Consider the following 15,550-nt stretch of genomic DNA (forward strand, 5'->3'; position numbering starts at 1 on the left):
CCCCCACACGGGGTGCCCCGGGGCCACGGGGACCCCCCTCCCACCCTCTTGTCGTCATAGCCCCCATTTCACCGGGGCCTAAGAGCTCTCCAAGGCTTCCGGAAGGGGTTGAAGGCAAGCCTGTGACTGCCGCCAGGGGCCATGGGGCGCGGCAGGCGGGCCGGCCGCCCTGTACAGAGTGTAGCAATAGGGAGTCCCTCACCGTCGCATGGCCCTCCCCAGAGCATGCCGAACCCAGGAGTCTGCCTCACCAGTTATCCAACCACCAGGAAGGTCCTCCCTCAGAAAAGTTTATCTCCACTTCTATTTAGCTGTATCTAACCCACTGTGCAAGTCATCTGGGAGAGGGGCACCGGTCCCCAGGTGTGTATAGTTGTGACTTCTCAGCCATCTAGCACCGTGTTGGACACCTCCCCCTCCACCCTCCTAGCTCTGCTGTCAGGCCTGCCCCAAATAGGCACAGGTCCCATCCCTCGTCTGTCCTCTCCCAGAGACTGTGCCCCCCACTGGAGGGCCCTACCTGTAGCCCATGCATCTCTCAGGCACCATCAGGGTCACGTTCTTGGAGGCCGATGGCCCGTCAGTAAAGACTTGAGCTTGTGTGCCACGCTGTGGTCACATCTCCTGCTTCCTCCCATCCTGTGTCCGGGCCCAGTTCACATTGGGAGGGTGTCCACTGTGCTCTTGGCTCTTCTTTTACTTGCCATGTCTGGCCCAGGGGCATGGAGCTGAGTGGGGACAGGTCTGGGCAGCAGCTGATCCAATGCTTGGAAGAAAGAGGAGATCCAAGGCCAAGGCCAGGACAGACGGAAGGGGACCCAGAACAGACGTCGACCCAGACGCTCCTTACCCACCGGGGGCCACTGCAGGAGTGCAGTGGGATGTCACCACACCAGCCCAACACCCAGACCCCCATCAAGAACGCTGACAGGCGGGAGAGACAGCGTGACCCAGCCGTGTCCCATCCTCTGGTGGCGTATTTGAACCATCCTAACAATTCCACCTGTCCAACTTGATGTACATTTGCTATAGCCAGCCCGGCACAGCCCGTGTGACCTCTCTGTCCGTGTATGTGTGTCGTGACCGGCCTTAGTAGTTAGTGTGACTCAAGGTTCGCTGACGTTCCGTCATCCATCAGAGAAAATAAAATGGAAACCACGTACACCGCTTTTTAAACGCTTTAATTTTTTTCCTTGATTATGGAAGTGATTGATGTACATAGTAAATCATTTTAAAAGTATAGAAAATATAAAGACCTTTTTGTTTGTTTGTTTGTTTGAAGCATCCATGATCCCTCCATGGAGACATCTAGTATTTTGGCATGTTTCCTTGTCTTTTTTATGTATTTCTTTTTTCTCATGCTCGGCACCGTATTCTACCATTTTAGAACCAGTGTTTTTGCCACAGGTCATTATGTGGCAACGGATCCCCCACTTCATTAAAAGCTCTTTGTAAACATTAAATGCTCTTCATACATATTTATACTGGCCGCTTAGTAATCCATCTCGTGGATATACCGTCATTTATCTCACCATTTCCTCACCCTTGGGCATTTAGACTGTTTCCAGCTTTTTCGATGTTGTAAAATGATGTAACGATAAATATCCTGAGGAGACAAATCGTCTGAATTTTGGGTTTTTCCTTAAGGGGAACACTTAGAAGTAACATTCTTGGGCCATGAATGGGTACCATTTTCAAAGTATTTGGGACTCACAAGTGAATCTGCAGGTTTCCAATCACAGCAGCGTTGGAGTTGACCTCAAGTTTTTGGTTTGATGGACCCTCCTGCAGGCCTCCCTCCTTGGGCCTCCCAATCTGTCCCAGATGTGTTTCTACCTCAGTCCAGGCTTTTCTCACACACTTCTTCCTGCCATTCTGATGCTGAAGAGCTCCACTCAGTGTCACCAGAATCAGAGGACGCCATGTCCTTCTTTGGTGCCCTATACTAAGCATGGAGATAGAACATATGAGTATTCTCCAGCTGCTGTAACAAAATTACCTCTAACTGGGTGGCTTATACAATAAACCCATCCTCTCACATTTCTGGAGGCCAGAAGTCTGAAACTGAGGTGTCTGCTGTGTTCCCTCCCAAGGCTGTGGGGAAGAGTCCTTCCTTCCTTTCTTCAGCTCCCTAGAGCTCCTGGCAATCCTTGGCTTTCCTTGGCGACTTTGCTCCAGTCTCTACCTCTGTCTTCACATGGCTTCCTCTACTGGATGTGTCTCTCTGTGGGTCCTCTCCTGGTCTTATGAGCACACATTCATCATATTTAGGACCTGTTCTGATGCAGATGACCTTTCCTTGATCCTCACTTACTTCTGTTAACCCTTATTTCCAAGTAAGGTCACATTCTAAAGATCCCAGGGAGACATGGATATGGTGGAGTGGTGTGGGGGATACTACTAAACCACCGTACATCCTTCCCACTCTAACTCACAATAAAAATTCAAGGTGCAGCCAGGCACAGTGATGCATGCCTGTAATCCCAGTGGCTCAGGAGGCTGAGGCAGGAGGATTACAGGTTTGAAGCCAGCCTCAGCAAATGAGCAAGGCTCTAAGCAACTCAGAGAGACCCTATCTTAAATTTTTTAAAAAGTGGGAGAATGAGGATGTTGGTCAGGGTTTAAACAACCCTAAGTTCAATCCTAGTACCCCCTAAAAAATTAATTAGGCTACAAAGGGTTCGTTCCTCTCCCCTGTGGAAAATGTGGGTCAGGGAGACCTTAGGCCACTCACAGGGCAGTCACTCACTGATGGAAAGACCCAGGGGGATTGAACTCTCATAAAAATCCTGCCTCTCATGCTTCCACTAAGCCCTGGGTAGACTGACTTCATTTTCCTGCTTTCCCAAACAAACAATCATTTAGATCTTCACAGAAGAGCAGGATAAAGTAACAGTGTATGATGCTCCTGGGCCACCAGGGCTGCCTGAGAAGCTGGGGACCCTTCAGCTGGGCTCCTACCTAGTCAGACCTGCTCCTGTGGGGAGCCATGGGGAAGGATGCTGATATTTATTGCAGTTTATTGCTGTGCACTGAGCAATGCTCATACATCAGCTCGTCTGTCTCACACCAGCCTGATGCGGTGGGTTCTATTATTATTTCCACTGTGTGGATTAGGATGTGGCAGTAAATCCAAGGCCCAGGGAACGTGGCAGTTAGTGGTCGAGACACCCATCACCCATGCCTCTCTTTCCTGGGGCCCTGACAGGTCTTTCTCTCCCTACCAGTGTTTAAACAGACCTCTCACTTAAAAAACAAAAACAAAAACACCCTTCGTTCCATTTTCCTTCACAGTCCTTTTAGAGTTGACCACGGCCTTACGATCTGCACCTCCCCAATGCCCAGAGCCCTCCAGGATCTATGTCAACCTGGACTTTGTCCCTCTCCTGCCCTGGACCCCTCGTGCCAGGAAACAGCCATTTGTTTAGGTGCAGCTGGTGCACACTGGCCCTTGCACCATGGGGCTCTCTGTGACCCGGACGTGTGCTTGACTTGACCCTCGGGGGCTCCACTCTCTAGGTGTGCTTCCTCCTGCTCAAGAAGACCTCTCTCCAACCCTTTTAAGGCTTCCTTGTCCTCAAAGCCTGACCCTTGGCCTCCTACTCTCTCCTCTCCCGGGATCTCCTGCACACTTGGAGAGCCATGGATGCACGGACGCACACCTCTCTCTGAAGCTCAGATGCATTTCTCCGACAGCTTCTGGAGGCTCTCCACTTGAATCTAGAACAGGCACCTGCAATGTAACGTGTCTTAACTCAAGGACCAGCAACAGGGGCCAAATCCCACCTGCCTTCTGCGTTTGTAAATAAAGGTTCACTGGAAAAGTCACGCGCATTCCCTCACCTATTGTCTGTGGCATATTTGCCGCTAGGACAGCAGAGTGGAGTGTAGAGAATACGTGGCCCGTAGATTCTAGAATATTTCCTCTCTGGAGCTTGAAGATGAAGTTAGTCAACTCCTCTCCGAAACTGCCCTCAGCTGCCACGTTTTATTTATTTTTTTCCATTTCAGGAAAGGGCACCACCCAGCCCCAAGGTTATCCTAAGACGAGTCCCTGGCCCTTCTGTTCCACGTGGTGCCCCTTCAATTTGCAGGTCTGAAGTGCCCACCTCCTACGCTTCCCTAGGACCTGGCTGCTCCGGGGTGGCCACTCAGCTTTTCTCGGTCAGCGGCAGCAGCAGCGTCCTGAGTGGCCCCCAGCGCTGGTCTCCCAGGTTCATGCTCTCTGCTGCTGCCCGGGATTCTCTGAAAGATGCCAACCTCTGGTCCCTCCTCCAAGTCATTCTCGCAGCCTTTCGTGTGGTTAAAAGTCCCCTCCGGCCTGCTCTTCCACACGTCAGTCTCCTCTGTCCCCCTCCCCTCCACCCCTCTTGATGCTGGGACCCCCGCTCTCCTCCGGGTTCTCTGGCTCTTCCTGCTGTGCTCCCTGTGGGCACCTCTCCCAGATTTCCCCACATCGTTCCCTCGGCCGAGAACTACTCAGCTTCCCACCGGCCCTTCTTTCCACGGAGCTTGCCCTAAACCACCCACGTGCTGCCCTCGGGAGCCAGGTGATCCTTCTGAACCGTTCATGTGACAGGTGTGTTGCTTCCCTGTTTGAAACCATCCGCTGTTTCCCACCGGGCCAGCGGCCAGGTCGAGGGCCCTGGGCCTGGCCTCACAGCCCCAGGTGCCCGTCTGCCTCTCCCACCGCCCTTCTCACCTTGGCCAGGTCGAGGGCCCTGGGCCTGGCCTCACAGCCCCAGGTGCCCGTCTGCCTCTCCCACCGCCCTTCTCACCTTGGCTCGGGCCAGCACTCAAGGGGACAAACAAACTGAGCAGGAGCAGCCGGGGAAGAAGGAAATTCATGCAGAGTGAAGTGTCCGGGGGGGCGTGTCCCTGAGGCCAGCATCACCTAGGTGCCTGGTGACCTCAGGACTGTGCCGTGATTGGTGTGGAAGCCACAGGAACCTCAGCTCCATGGTAGTGGCTGGACGGCCCTGATCCCTGAGCTGTGGGGACGTGGCTGGCCATCTGCAGCTTGAGAAGCCGCAGTGTCACCTCCCACGAGGAGGCCGCCGGCCAGGACTTGGAGGCCTGCCACCAACAGGGTCACAGGACGGGCATCATGGGAAGGCAGAGCACTCAGGACAGCTGGCTTGAGGAGCGAGGCTCAGGTCACCTTCCCTTTCTTGAGCGGCTAAGCCCCTGGTTAACACAGGGGTGGCAGGCGCTGGGGCGTGTGGAGACTCTGGCCTTGGCACTACCTGCCTTCCAGCGAGGGACATGGAGGTCACAGGGTGTCAAATCTGAACCACTGTAGTCCTGAGCAGCAGCAGTGGCAACAGGGGCCACCACCTAGAAAGGGACCGAGGGCTTCAGCTGGAGTTGGACGGCTCAGGCCGACACCCCAACACAGTCCTCTGGGTGTGGACGCGCCGTCGACTCCCCTCCAGCCTCAGTGTCCAGGCTGTAAGACAGAGAACCAGAGGGGACTCGGAGAGGGTGCAGGAGAAGTCACTCCTGGTCAAGTCAGAAACCGGAGACGCGAGATGGGCAGGGGCCGGGCCTCGCTGTGCTTCCTGGAGGGCCTGGGGCTGGGTGGGAAAAGGTGAGGCGCACAGGCTGTCCGCACGGGGCAGACGCTCAGGGACCCAGGTGAACCCTAAAGCCAGCTGAGGCCCCAGTCCCTGTGCTTCCCCAAGATTTCTACTCTTTCTGGTCCCACTGTCACATGTGACTCTCGACACCTGCCCCGTGAGACTCCCACATCCCTCACTGTTCTGTCCCCACTCGTCCCCTCCCTCTACAAAGCCTGACATGGTGCTTAGGCACCTCTGCTCCGTGCACCCCAGAAACCAAGCTGCACCACGCCCACAACGAGGCCACTCTTCCAGGATGTCTGTGAGGGTGGCGAGGACTTCCAGCATGGCCACCCGCCCAGGTGACGAGGAACCCATTTCCTGGCTGCACCGCTCTGCCACCCCAGACCCTCCCTGTCCCCACTGTAAATTCCCTTCTGCTTTGTTGGGAACTCCAGTGCCCTCCAGCACCCCTCCAGACCTCCACCCCAGCCTCCACACAGGGTGGGGAGAGGCCCCAGCTCTTCTGCCACCAGCTCCAGGGCTCGCAGGCTCCGCAGGGAAGACGACGGGGCTCGTCCCCCTTCCCCCTCTGGGGAATGAGACACTGCAGGATCGGGACGTGGGAAGGGGAAGCTGAGGGCTGTGTGGAGGCAGGAAGGCCACCAGGGCCTCCATGGAGGCAGGGCTGCCCACCTGAGCCTCAGCATGGGCGCAGTGGGATCCCTTCTGGACCTTCATGCAGAGAACTGCCGAACAGGCAAAGACTAAAAACAGTCTGAAATAAAATTAATTAAAAATGAAACAAATGATTTAAAAAATTAAAATAAAAAATAAGAACAGTCGGGCTTGGGACACAGCTCAGTTGGTAGAGAGCTTGCCTCGCATGCACAGGCCCTGGGTTCCATCCCCAGCACACACACACACACACACACACCAAAAAAAATAAATAAATAAGAACAGTCAAAAAGAAAGCAATGTCTAACAGGGGAAAAAATAAAGAAGGGTGTTTCCTAGCTCCTGGCCTGGGATGTCCCCAAATTAGGGATAGCACTGGGTTCAGGAGCTATCATCTGGACCCTGTGTCTCTTGACCTCTCCTCCTGGCTTCCCTTGGGGACCACACACACAGGATGGCTATGCTGTAGCCACTGTATTTGGTGTCAATACTTTTATGTTTGCACGATGACAAAATCCACTGATGACACACTTCTCGGAATGTGGCTCATCCTTTAGTGACGTGTTTAAAGAGTACGAGGACTTCTCACGTGGCCGCCTGACTCACTGAGCGCTGGTGTTTCATATTTGATCACCTCCCTTCCTCTCTGTATACCCACTTGCTTTTGCTTTTCCAGAATGACCTGACTTAATTGCAAACATAATGTCACCGTACCTTTAGGTCCTTCAGTGTGCCAAAGAACGCAGGTGTTCTTGTTCTCTTTCATAATCAACAAATTCCATTGGTAGAATTGCCCAGGACTCAGACTTGGTCAGTCGCCCCTGTATTTTCCATCATGACAACTCCGCCCTCCTCAGGCCAGGATGTGATCTAGTGTGGAGTTGCTAAGTCTTTTTCCAAAGTCTCCTTCAGTCTGACGGACCCCCCAACCCCCAGGCGGTCCTGTCTCTCATGACCCTGACGTTTTTGAAGACCTCTGGCTCGTGGCCTTGCCCACAGAACCTGTGTGTTAATCACAGTGCCCTGGTGATGCTGGTGGCCCCTCTTCAACTTCGCCACCACTGGAGGCGTCTTCCCGTCTGCAAAGGGCCCTGGTGTGCAGTTGCCATCAGGGAACCAGAACCGTAGAGCTGGGCCCGCCTTGCTCATCCGGGTCCCACATCTGGCTCATGCCTGGCACCCAGAGGAAGTCCACTGAACCTGGACTTGGGCCAAGGCTTAACCTCTTTGCCTCCTTCTCCCTCTGTAAACCTGTGTGGGGCGTAGAGCGGCTGGTCCAGGGCCCCGCAGCTTTGCATCTTGGCTCTCAGCCTGGGTGTAGCCGGGACCCTTCTGCCCCATTCCTGGACCCGGATTGGATGTCTTGGGCCTGTAAATTCAGCCAGTTGCTCATTCCTCAAATGCTTAAGGACTGTCTGTGAGGCAGGATGTGGGATTTTCTTCTAGCCAGTGGGACATGGCAAAGACAGAGGAAGTCACCACCCTGACGAGGTTGCTTTATGCCGCCGCGGGAGGCTCTCCTCATTGGCCTGGTGAATCAAGCGGTCATTCTGAGGATGTCCATGCTGCGGGAACTGTGGGCGGCCTCCGGCAGAGGCCAGCAAAGAGCTGGAGCCCAGAGCCACACAGAGCCTCAAGAAAGTGAATCTGGTTGACCCCTCCAGGAGTATGGAGCGTTCTGTCCCAGTCAAGCCTCCAGATGAGAAACCAGCTCGCCACATCCTGACGGCAGTTAAGCTGTGCCTGCCCCCGGACCCACACCAACCACGAGACAGTAGCCACACACTGGTGGTGATTCGTCACATAGAAAACTAACATGGCCTATTAATACTGTGAGCCAGACCCCAGATCCTGGGGATAGGCAAGTGAATAAAAAACCAGACCATTCCGACCCTCGCCAACCTCCTTGCCTGGTCAAGGGGAACAAGAAGACATATTCCGTGGCACACTGTGAGCGTTACTGCTTCTCACATGCTATTAAAGACAAGGGCAGTCTCGGAGACTCCAGAGTGGCAGTGGACAGGGCTGGCGCTGAGAAGCGGGCGAACTTGCCTGGTCTGCGGAGAGAACAGCAGGTCAGAGGAACCTCCCTGAGAAAACCAGGTGTGTGCTCAGACCTGAGTGCCCAGGGTCAAGATGGGTATGGGTCACAATGGGTGTCATGGAATCACAGGTCCCGTGGTCCTTCGGATGCTTCACTTCTAGTAGCTCATTCACGACAGGAAAGGACTCTCTGAAGTGTTCTTGTTGGCCTCATTTGAAGGTGGGGAGGGAGGCGTGGAAGAGGTAAGTGGAGATTCAAAACAGGCCGACTCTTAGCCACTGCCTGGACTTGGGCCCAGGGGTAGCAGCAGGAGGCTCCCCAGCAGGAAGGCAGAGCATAGCCAGGAGGCTGAGAGGAGGCCAGGTCAGAGAGGAGAGCAGGGTGCACTGCAGGGCTCAGGCCTCGGAGCCCACGAGCAATACCTCACTGGCCCCCTCCCTGTACGGAAGCAGAACAGGAGCTTCCTCCTGAGTCCACGTCTGGCTCAGACACACAGATGCAGGGGCTCTAACCCGCAAAAGGCAAGGGCCCTGCAGCCTCCGTCTACACAGTTGCAGCTCTAGAAACTCTTGAGAGGGCAGGAGAGGTGGGTGGCAGGGGTGGGGGGGTCCCTCTGTGCTCAAATCCAGTGTCTAGAGGTGCAAGGGGAAGAGGCCTTACATGAATCGCCTCGGGTGGAGGGAAGGGATGGTCTCAGGAGTGGTAGTGGGAAAGACTGTCGACGGTCTTCAGGAGATTTCAGTATTGAACTTAAAAAGAAATCGCACCTTATCAAGAAGTAATTTACTCAAGCCTCCCCCAGGTCCTTCCATAGTGTCACCAGGGGTGGGGGCGGCAGGGGGACAGCAGGCTGTCCTGCTGAATCTGAGGAAGAAGCCTCTTCTCAACTGGCTGATTGCCACGGCAGGTTCAGCAGTGACCAAAAGCTGAGGCAGACAGAAGGTGGACTTCCTTCTGGGAGCGAGAGCCTAGGAACTGCCCCAGTTTTCTAGCTGGAAGGTCTGTGTGGCTGTCGGGTTTCTCCATCCTGATATAAAACTGGAACCAAAGCTGGAAAAGTTCAAACGTCACACCAGCCTCCGGGGCTCTCCGTCCCACACTGACGTGATGCTCAGGAGGGGTGAGAAGTCGGGGAAGTCGAGATGAAGAGGTCAGACTTAGGATCATCATCCCTCCCACAGAGAGACGAAGCACTCACTCGGAAACCCCAGGTTGGATGCTTGCTTGTAAAGTTTATTGACAACTGTTTGGTCCCAACACACAAAATAGCACTTGAACCACAAAAAAAGTGTTCAAACAAAGTAGACAGTTAAGAAAAACATTTCCTCCCCCACGCCCGATCCAAAACCAACAGTGCAAGATGGGGAAGGGGGTCTTGGTGATAACTTTTGTCTTTTTTTTTTTTTTTTTTAAACAGATAACTCTAAGTCGGTACATCTTGCCACCTAGAAATAAAGAACTTCGTCTCAATGTGCATACATCATTTTGTCATTCACTTAATTAAGCCTCTGGATAAAAAAATAGACAGCAGTTGAACTGGCCGCTGTGGAGCACGTCAGGACAGGGCCCATGCCCCTGTAGCGCACATCTTTTAAACAGCAATTGTTAGTCACAAGAGTGTCCCAGACTAACGGGCAATCCCAGCAAATGGCGTAAAGACACATTCACACGACAGCATAGACCTTCTTTCTCTGCTGCCCAAAGAACCTGCTCCTTGAGACATTTCCACGTGACTTGTAATGATACCTCTTACGTTTTTAAAGTCCACAGTTCTTTACATGCTAGCAAAACTGAAGCCCAAGTGTGCAAACTCAGCCTTATGAAGTCTCAGAATAAGGCGCTGATGTTCTAGACACCCGTTTTATTACACGGTTTAAAAGCCTTTTATAAAAAGCTGCATTTTGCCCTGTACTTCCTGTAACACTATGCCTGCAGAGGAAACGCCTTCGGGAGAATGTGCAGACTGCCACAGCACGCAGAAGGTTTCCCAGCGTTGTTCCATCTCAACTGGGGTCTTGTGCCGAGAACCAGGCACCAGTGGCTTCATTTAAAAGATTTGGGGAACAAAAATCCAACTTGTAAAAATCTCTCGATAGCCCTTATTTTATGGCATTTTATCAAAATGCTGGCTATGAAATCAGAGCCCATTTTTCTGGCTTTCTAGAAATTACAAAATATAAACATTTCCCCAAAAGAAGTCAACTAACTAGTGGAAGACCTTGCCACTTGCCAAACAGGTTCTTTCTGCTTTATGAATGAATCCGCCCTTTTTGCCCAACAAATACAATCCATTGTAAATGTCAGGTTTCTCCAGCAGGGTGAGAGGTCACCCGTGAGCAGAGACCTCAGGCACTGGAGAGGAAGGCCATTCCACAGGCAGTGCCCCCGAAGGCTGGCTTTTCTCAAATGCCAACATCAGACACCACAAAAAAAACCAAACATGCTTCCAACGGCGAGAAGTGACAAGAGTAAAAACAGACACTTAAAAGAGGCTGAGCTAACACGTAGACACACACCTCTCCACATGTACAGCTTCCCAGCTACCAACACCAGCTTTAAAATTACAAAAACAAGGTTAAGTTGATCAACCTTGGCCTTCACATGTACAGATTGAATTACTGTCTCTTCCTAGTGGAAATAGTATTGATCCCTTTCCTATTAAAGTACCTCACCACTCAGCTCTGATTTATAATTTATGCATCTGATGCATATTTTAGAAAATCAGACTCTTTCCAACACTGCCTCTCGACACACAGTAATGTGTGCTGTAATTCAAACGCTGACTTCAACTCATGATGCCAAGACCATCTCCTTACCCTTCACCTGATCCACGCCAAACTGGAACTTAAAATAGAAGGGAAGCTTAAAGCACCTCAACTTTCTAGAAAGCTCCTAAAGGGAATCCTACATTGGAAACATTTAAAAAAATTTGTGATGAAGCCATATTTGTCAACTACAGACATAGTTAAATAAAAACTGGGCACGCTTACAAGTCACATGGAAGCCAGGAACCTTCAGAGTCTAACCTGAGAACGCAGCTCAACGCCCTGCCCACCCTCCTTCCGTGTGTGCATGCGCAGGTTCTGCACAGAATTTGCTTCACAGACACAACACGCACTGGGCTGACACTGTCAGGGACCTCGGGGAGCGAGGACGGCGGCTCTGTATGCTACTGTGGGGTCACACCCCTAAAGCGGCTCAATGGAAGCAAGACCACTTCCTGCTAGTTGGGTTCCCACTGCTTATTTCTTCCGGGACACACTGTGTTGCCTAATAGTTGAGAAAAATTTGGGAAAATATATTAAAGATTCTTTAACAAATGCCAGAAGTTCTTTCAAATAATTGAGGGGGAAAAAAAAAAAAGAAAAACTTCAGCTGAAAGCTGTGTTCAATTTAAAAGGACAAAAATATCATGGAATACTTCTAAAGAAGCAGTTAAGTGGCTTCTGGGGGGTTTCATTAAAACATAAAAGGCTGCTTTTTGAGCCCATTTTTGTGTGCAGAATCAGACAGTTTTTCCCCATCCTAACTCTATGTTCACAGTGGGAATTAAAGCTTGGTTATAGGTGCGAAGGAGAAGTTGGCTGCCAATTTCACTCTGTTTTTGGGTTGCTTTTTGGCGGGGCTTTCCACAGGGTCCTTGCTGAGTGGTGGCTCCGGGGCTCCTGAGGGGCGAGGCGGCTCCGGGGCAGCTGCTGGGACGCCAGAGGGGCTGGAGTAACAGGGCAGCGTTTCCTTCCTTCCTGGTACTGGAATTGCAATGCTTTCTTCTTGGCTTAAATTCATAATTTCTATAAACACAAAAAAATAAACACATTTAATTCTAGGACATACAGAAGTATTGGTTTTCAGTTTCTGGCTTGTATTTTCTCAAAAGGTATTTAAAAAATAATCCACCAAATGTCACACCTAGGCCACAATTTACATATTAGCTACATGTCACACACTCAAATGTGTCTAACTGCGCTCCCTTCCTCGTGGACCACCAAGTGTTAGAGACGTCGGTTTTGGCTGCACCTCGATGAGCCACGTTTTCCTGCTAGGATGCCCCTGCCTATCCATTCTCTCTGTCAGGGGAGTAAGGACCCATCAGCCACACGGGAACTCTGAGCCTGGAGGGGCCTTAGTGCCAGGGAGCAAGGGGTCATTCTATTCCGGAACAACCCATATTCTAATAGATCTGAACTAGGAGAAAAGGGAGAGTTAGTCTGAGTCAAAATCCTGAAAACCAAGGAAGGGAAGGGCAGCCGGATTCCCTGCATGTTCATAGTCTTGTTTCTGCGGCTGAGCCATAGGCGACCCACCTGCAGCACACCTAAGCCCTGTGGCCTGAGGAAGACATGCCAGCATACCCCAGACTCCTGCTGCATGTGACACAGGCTCCTGCTCCCAAAGGCTTCATACAAGGTAGGAGGGACAGAAGGGACAGAACCCCAGCTCCTGGCAGGCACCCACCGAGGTGGACAGGACTGCCCACATCTCCAAATCACTCTTTCCTCTCGTCACAGGCATACGGTTGAGTTTATGCCTCATCAGAAGGCAATTATGTGTCCCCCTATTCCCTGTGTTCCAGATAAAAAGCTTCAGTTCTGTCCTCACTGGTGCCAAATGCTGCTGAGGAAGACTAAGGACAGTGAGGCCAGCCCAGCAGCAGCCATCCCTGGAGACCCCTGGAAAACAGTCCTCACAATGGGAGGGATGGATTCCCAGAGAGGAGAAGGGAAGGGTTTCTCCAGAGCAGCTGGGCCTCCTCACAGGGGGCCGGTGACACTGAGGAGGCCTTGGTTCAATCCTGGCTCTACAGTTTCCTGGCCAAGTAGCCTGTGTCCAGCTGCATTTCTAGTTGGGCCACAGGTCACCTAAGCTGTGAAGTGGGAGCAGTGGCTCCCTGAGTGTCTGTTAAGGGTCAGAAGTGACCGTCGGCTCCCAGCACAGGCTGGCACAAGGCGGAACCCCCACTGCACATCGTGAGGCTGGCTGTCAGTCAGGACCTGACCAGGTCAGCTTCCCCTCTATCCTCAGGTTGCTGGACAGACCCCAGGGCTGAAGCAAGCAGATGCCTTGCTTCTTCACACCTCAAAAAGCCCCAGCACTGGCTGGGCAGTGGTGCCCTCCTGTAATCCCAGTGTCTCTGGAGGCTGAGACAGGAGGATCTCTAGTTCAAAGCCAGCCCCAGCAACTGCGAGGTGCTAAGCAACTCAGTGAGACTCTGTCTCTAAATAAAATACAAAAGAGGGCTGGGGACGTGGCTCAGTGGTCAAGTGAGTTCAGTCCCTGGTACCAAAAAAAAAAAAAAAAAAAAAAAAGCCCCAGCACCCCCTGGGTCCCAGCCACAGGCAACGCAGGCAGCTGGTGCGAGGTGTGCTCAAGTAGCTGAACCTCTGAAAAGCCTGGAGGTTCCCTGATGGGACCTGCCATCCTCCTCCACGGGTGCTTCCACAGCCAGAGACATCACCCCTCCAGCCCACCTCTGTTCCCTAGCTTCATGTTCCCTGAGCAGCTTTGGGGTATGAGGCCTATTCTGGGGAAACCCCAACAAAGAAACCAAGTTCCAAGTAGCCAGGTACTGTTACACCTGAAGTGGCAGCCTCTCCCCATCTCATCAGCCATTTCACACATGGGCATTGTGGTTCTGTTTCTGAAATGCAGCCCAGACACACTGTGACCTACCAGAAGGCTCTTGAGGGCGTTCCTCAAATTGAATGAGGTCAGCAGACTGCAGGATGACAGGATCTGGTCTCAGCTGAGGGGACGGCAGGCAAGAAGGGACAGGTGCACACAGGAGGTCGACAGGGGAGCTGTTGGCCAGGTGGAGAAGCTCTTGCTCTGTCTGACCAGGCCCTACAGAGAGAGCAGGTGGTGGTGTACCACAGGCCAATGCCCAGTCTGTGCGTGAGGGTTGCTGAGCCTTAAAACGAAGCAAGTTAGGAAGCGCTCAAGTACTCAATTTTTTAAAAAAATCCATCAGCAGTAAGACCCTTGGTAAATGAAATGCCATAGCCAGTCACCTCCTGGAGAGTTGTGCTCTTAGGAACACTGGTTCCTCAAGAGGCCCCACTGGGAAAAAGAGCTTTGAAGTAGCTTCCGAGGAGGGATATGAGCACAAGCTCAGACTCAGAAGTCCTGGGCCTGCTCCTGTCACTTCCTGGCTAATTCCACCTGCAATTTCAGCTCTTCTCTGGAGAAGGGAGGTGACTCCTTGCTGAAGAGAGGCGGGGACGTTAGCAGATGACTTGCAGCCAGGTGTCTGGCCCTGTGAGGAGCTGTGCAACCCAGCTTCCCTGTGAGCGCAGAGTTCAGTGACACTCCGTCACTGTCAAAACAGGCCCAAGCCCAAGGGAAGGAATCCCGCCAGGCAGCTCAGCAAGGGCCCCGGCCTCGATGTCTCCTCTTAGTAAATGTCTGTGTGCTGACCCCCACTTTGCTCCTCAGCTCTAACCCCTTACTGTCCCTGCTGTATCAGAGTGAGCTCTTTCCCTCTATCCCGATAGTCTCGACTTTTCACTTTAGCAAACATCAGTATAACCTGAACGGGGACAATTATCACAGGGGTGCCAAAGCTACGGAATGCGGGCTGTCAGCAACACCAAGACTGCTCTGGAGAACGAGTGGCTACTTACTGGGATGGCAGCTGCTGCCCCTCCTCCACTCAGCCCACCCGCACCTTCTCCTAGAGCCCACAACTCTGTTTTATCCACCTTTCCTCTCGTACCAGTGCTACTTGCTCCAAGCCGGGTTTCCGAGGCTGCGCACAGTTCAGGCACCTCCAGGATTCGCTCACTGTCTGTGGGCTGATGTTCAGGATTGGCAGGGGAGAGACTGAGTGAACTGAGCCGGCCTAGAGGACAAGGAGCATCCGTCAGAGAAAGGTCAGTGAGAGAACCACGATTGCGTAGGGCAGGGGACGGGTGCTTACTTACTTTTCATGTCATTTTTTAACACTACAATTCTCTTATGACCATGTCCTTTTATCCAGACCACCTGCACACAAGACATACTCCTGGTTAAGCAGTGGAAAAGGAGGGAACACGCCCTAGCATTCAGGAAGGGTGGGCCTCTCGTGCCTGCTTCTAACATTCTAGAACTGAGAAACCAAATTAATGCCCAGAACTATTTTTATAAACTTTCTTTAGCTTCTAAAGCAACAGAAAGAGACAGACATGCCCCTTGAGAAAAAGTGGAGCAGTCAGAAAATCAAGTCAGCTTTAAAAATATTCCTTATGACTCTTGAAAAGAATGCCTTTCAAACACCAGTTTGGGCACAGAG

At 52.3% G+C, this 15,550-nt stretch overlaps 1 protein-coding gene across 6 annotated transcripts in view; it reads right to left on the reverse strand.

Moving 5' to 3' along the window:
- Positions 1-9,495: 9,495 nt before the first annotated feature.
- The window catches only part of Marf1 (meiosis regulator and mRNA stability factor 1), a 38,113-nt gene continuing 32,058 nt past the window's right edge, over positions 9,496-15,550 (reverse strand). For all 6 annotated transcript variants that reach the window (XM_076839807.2, XM_076839805.2, XM_076839804.2 and 3 more), the window contains exons 24-27: positions 15,204-15,264; positions 14,996-15,121; positions 13,954-14,124; positions 9,496-12,074 (exon numbers count right to left, since the gene is read on the reverse strand). In XM_076839807.2, coding sequence (XP_076695922.2) covers positions 11,833-12,074; positions 13,954-14,124; positions 14,996-15,121; positions 15,204-15,264 — 600 coding nt within the window. In that variant the 3' untranslated portion in view covers positions 9,496-11,832. The remainder of the gene's footprint in view (positions 12,075-13,953; positions 14,125-14,995; positions 15,122-15,203; positions 15,265-15,550) is intronic.

This window comes from Callospermophilus lateralis, chromosome 19 (assembly GCF_048772815.1).
Source record: "Callospermophilus lateralis isolate mCalLat2 chromosome 19, mCalLat2.hap1, whole genome shotgun sequence".
NCBI lineage: Eukaryota > Metazoa > Chordata > Mammalia > Rodentia > Sciuridae > Callospermophilus > Callospermophilus lateralis.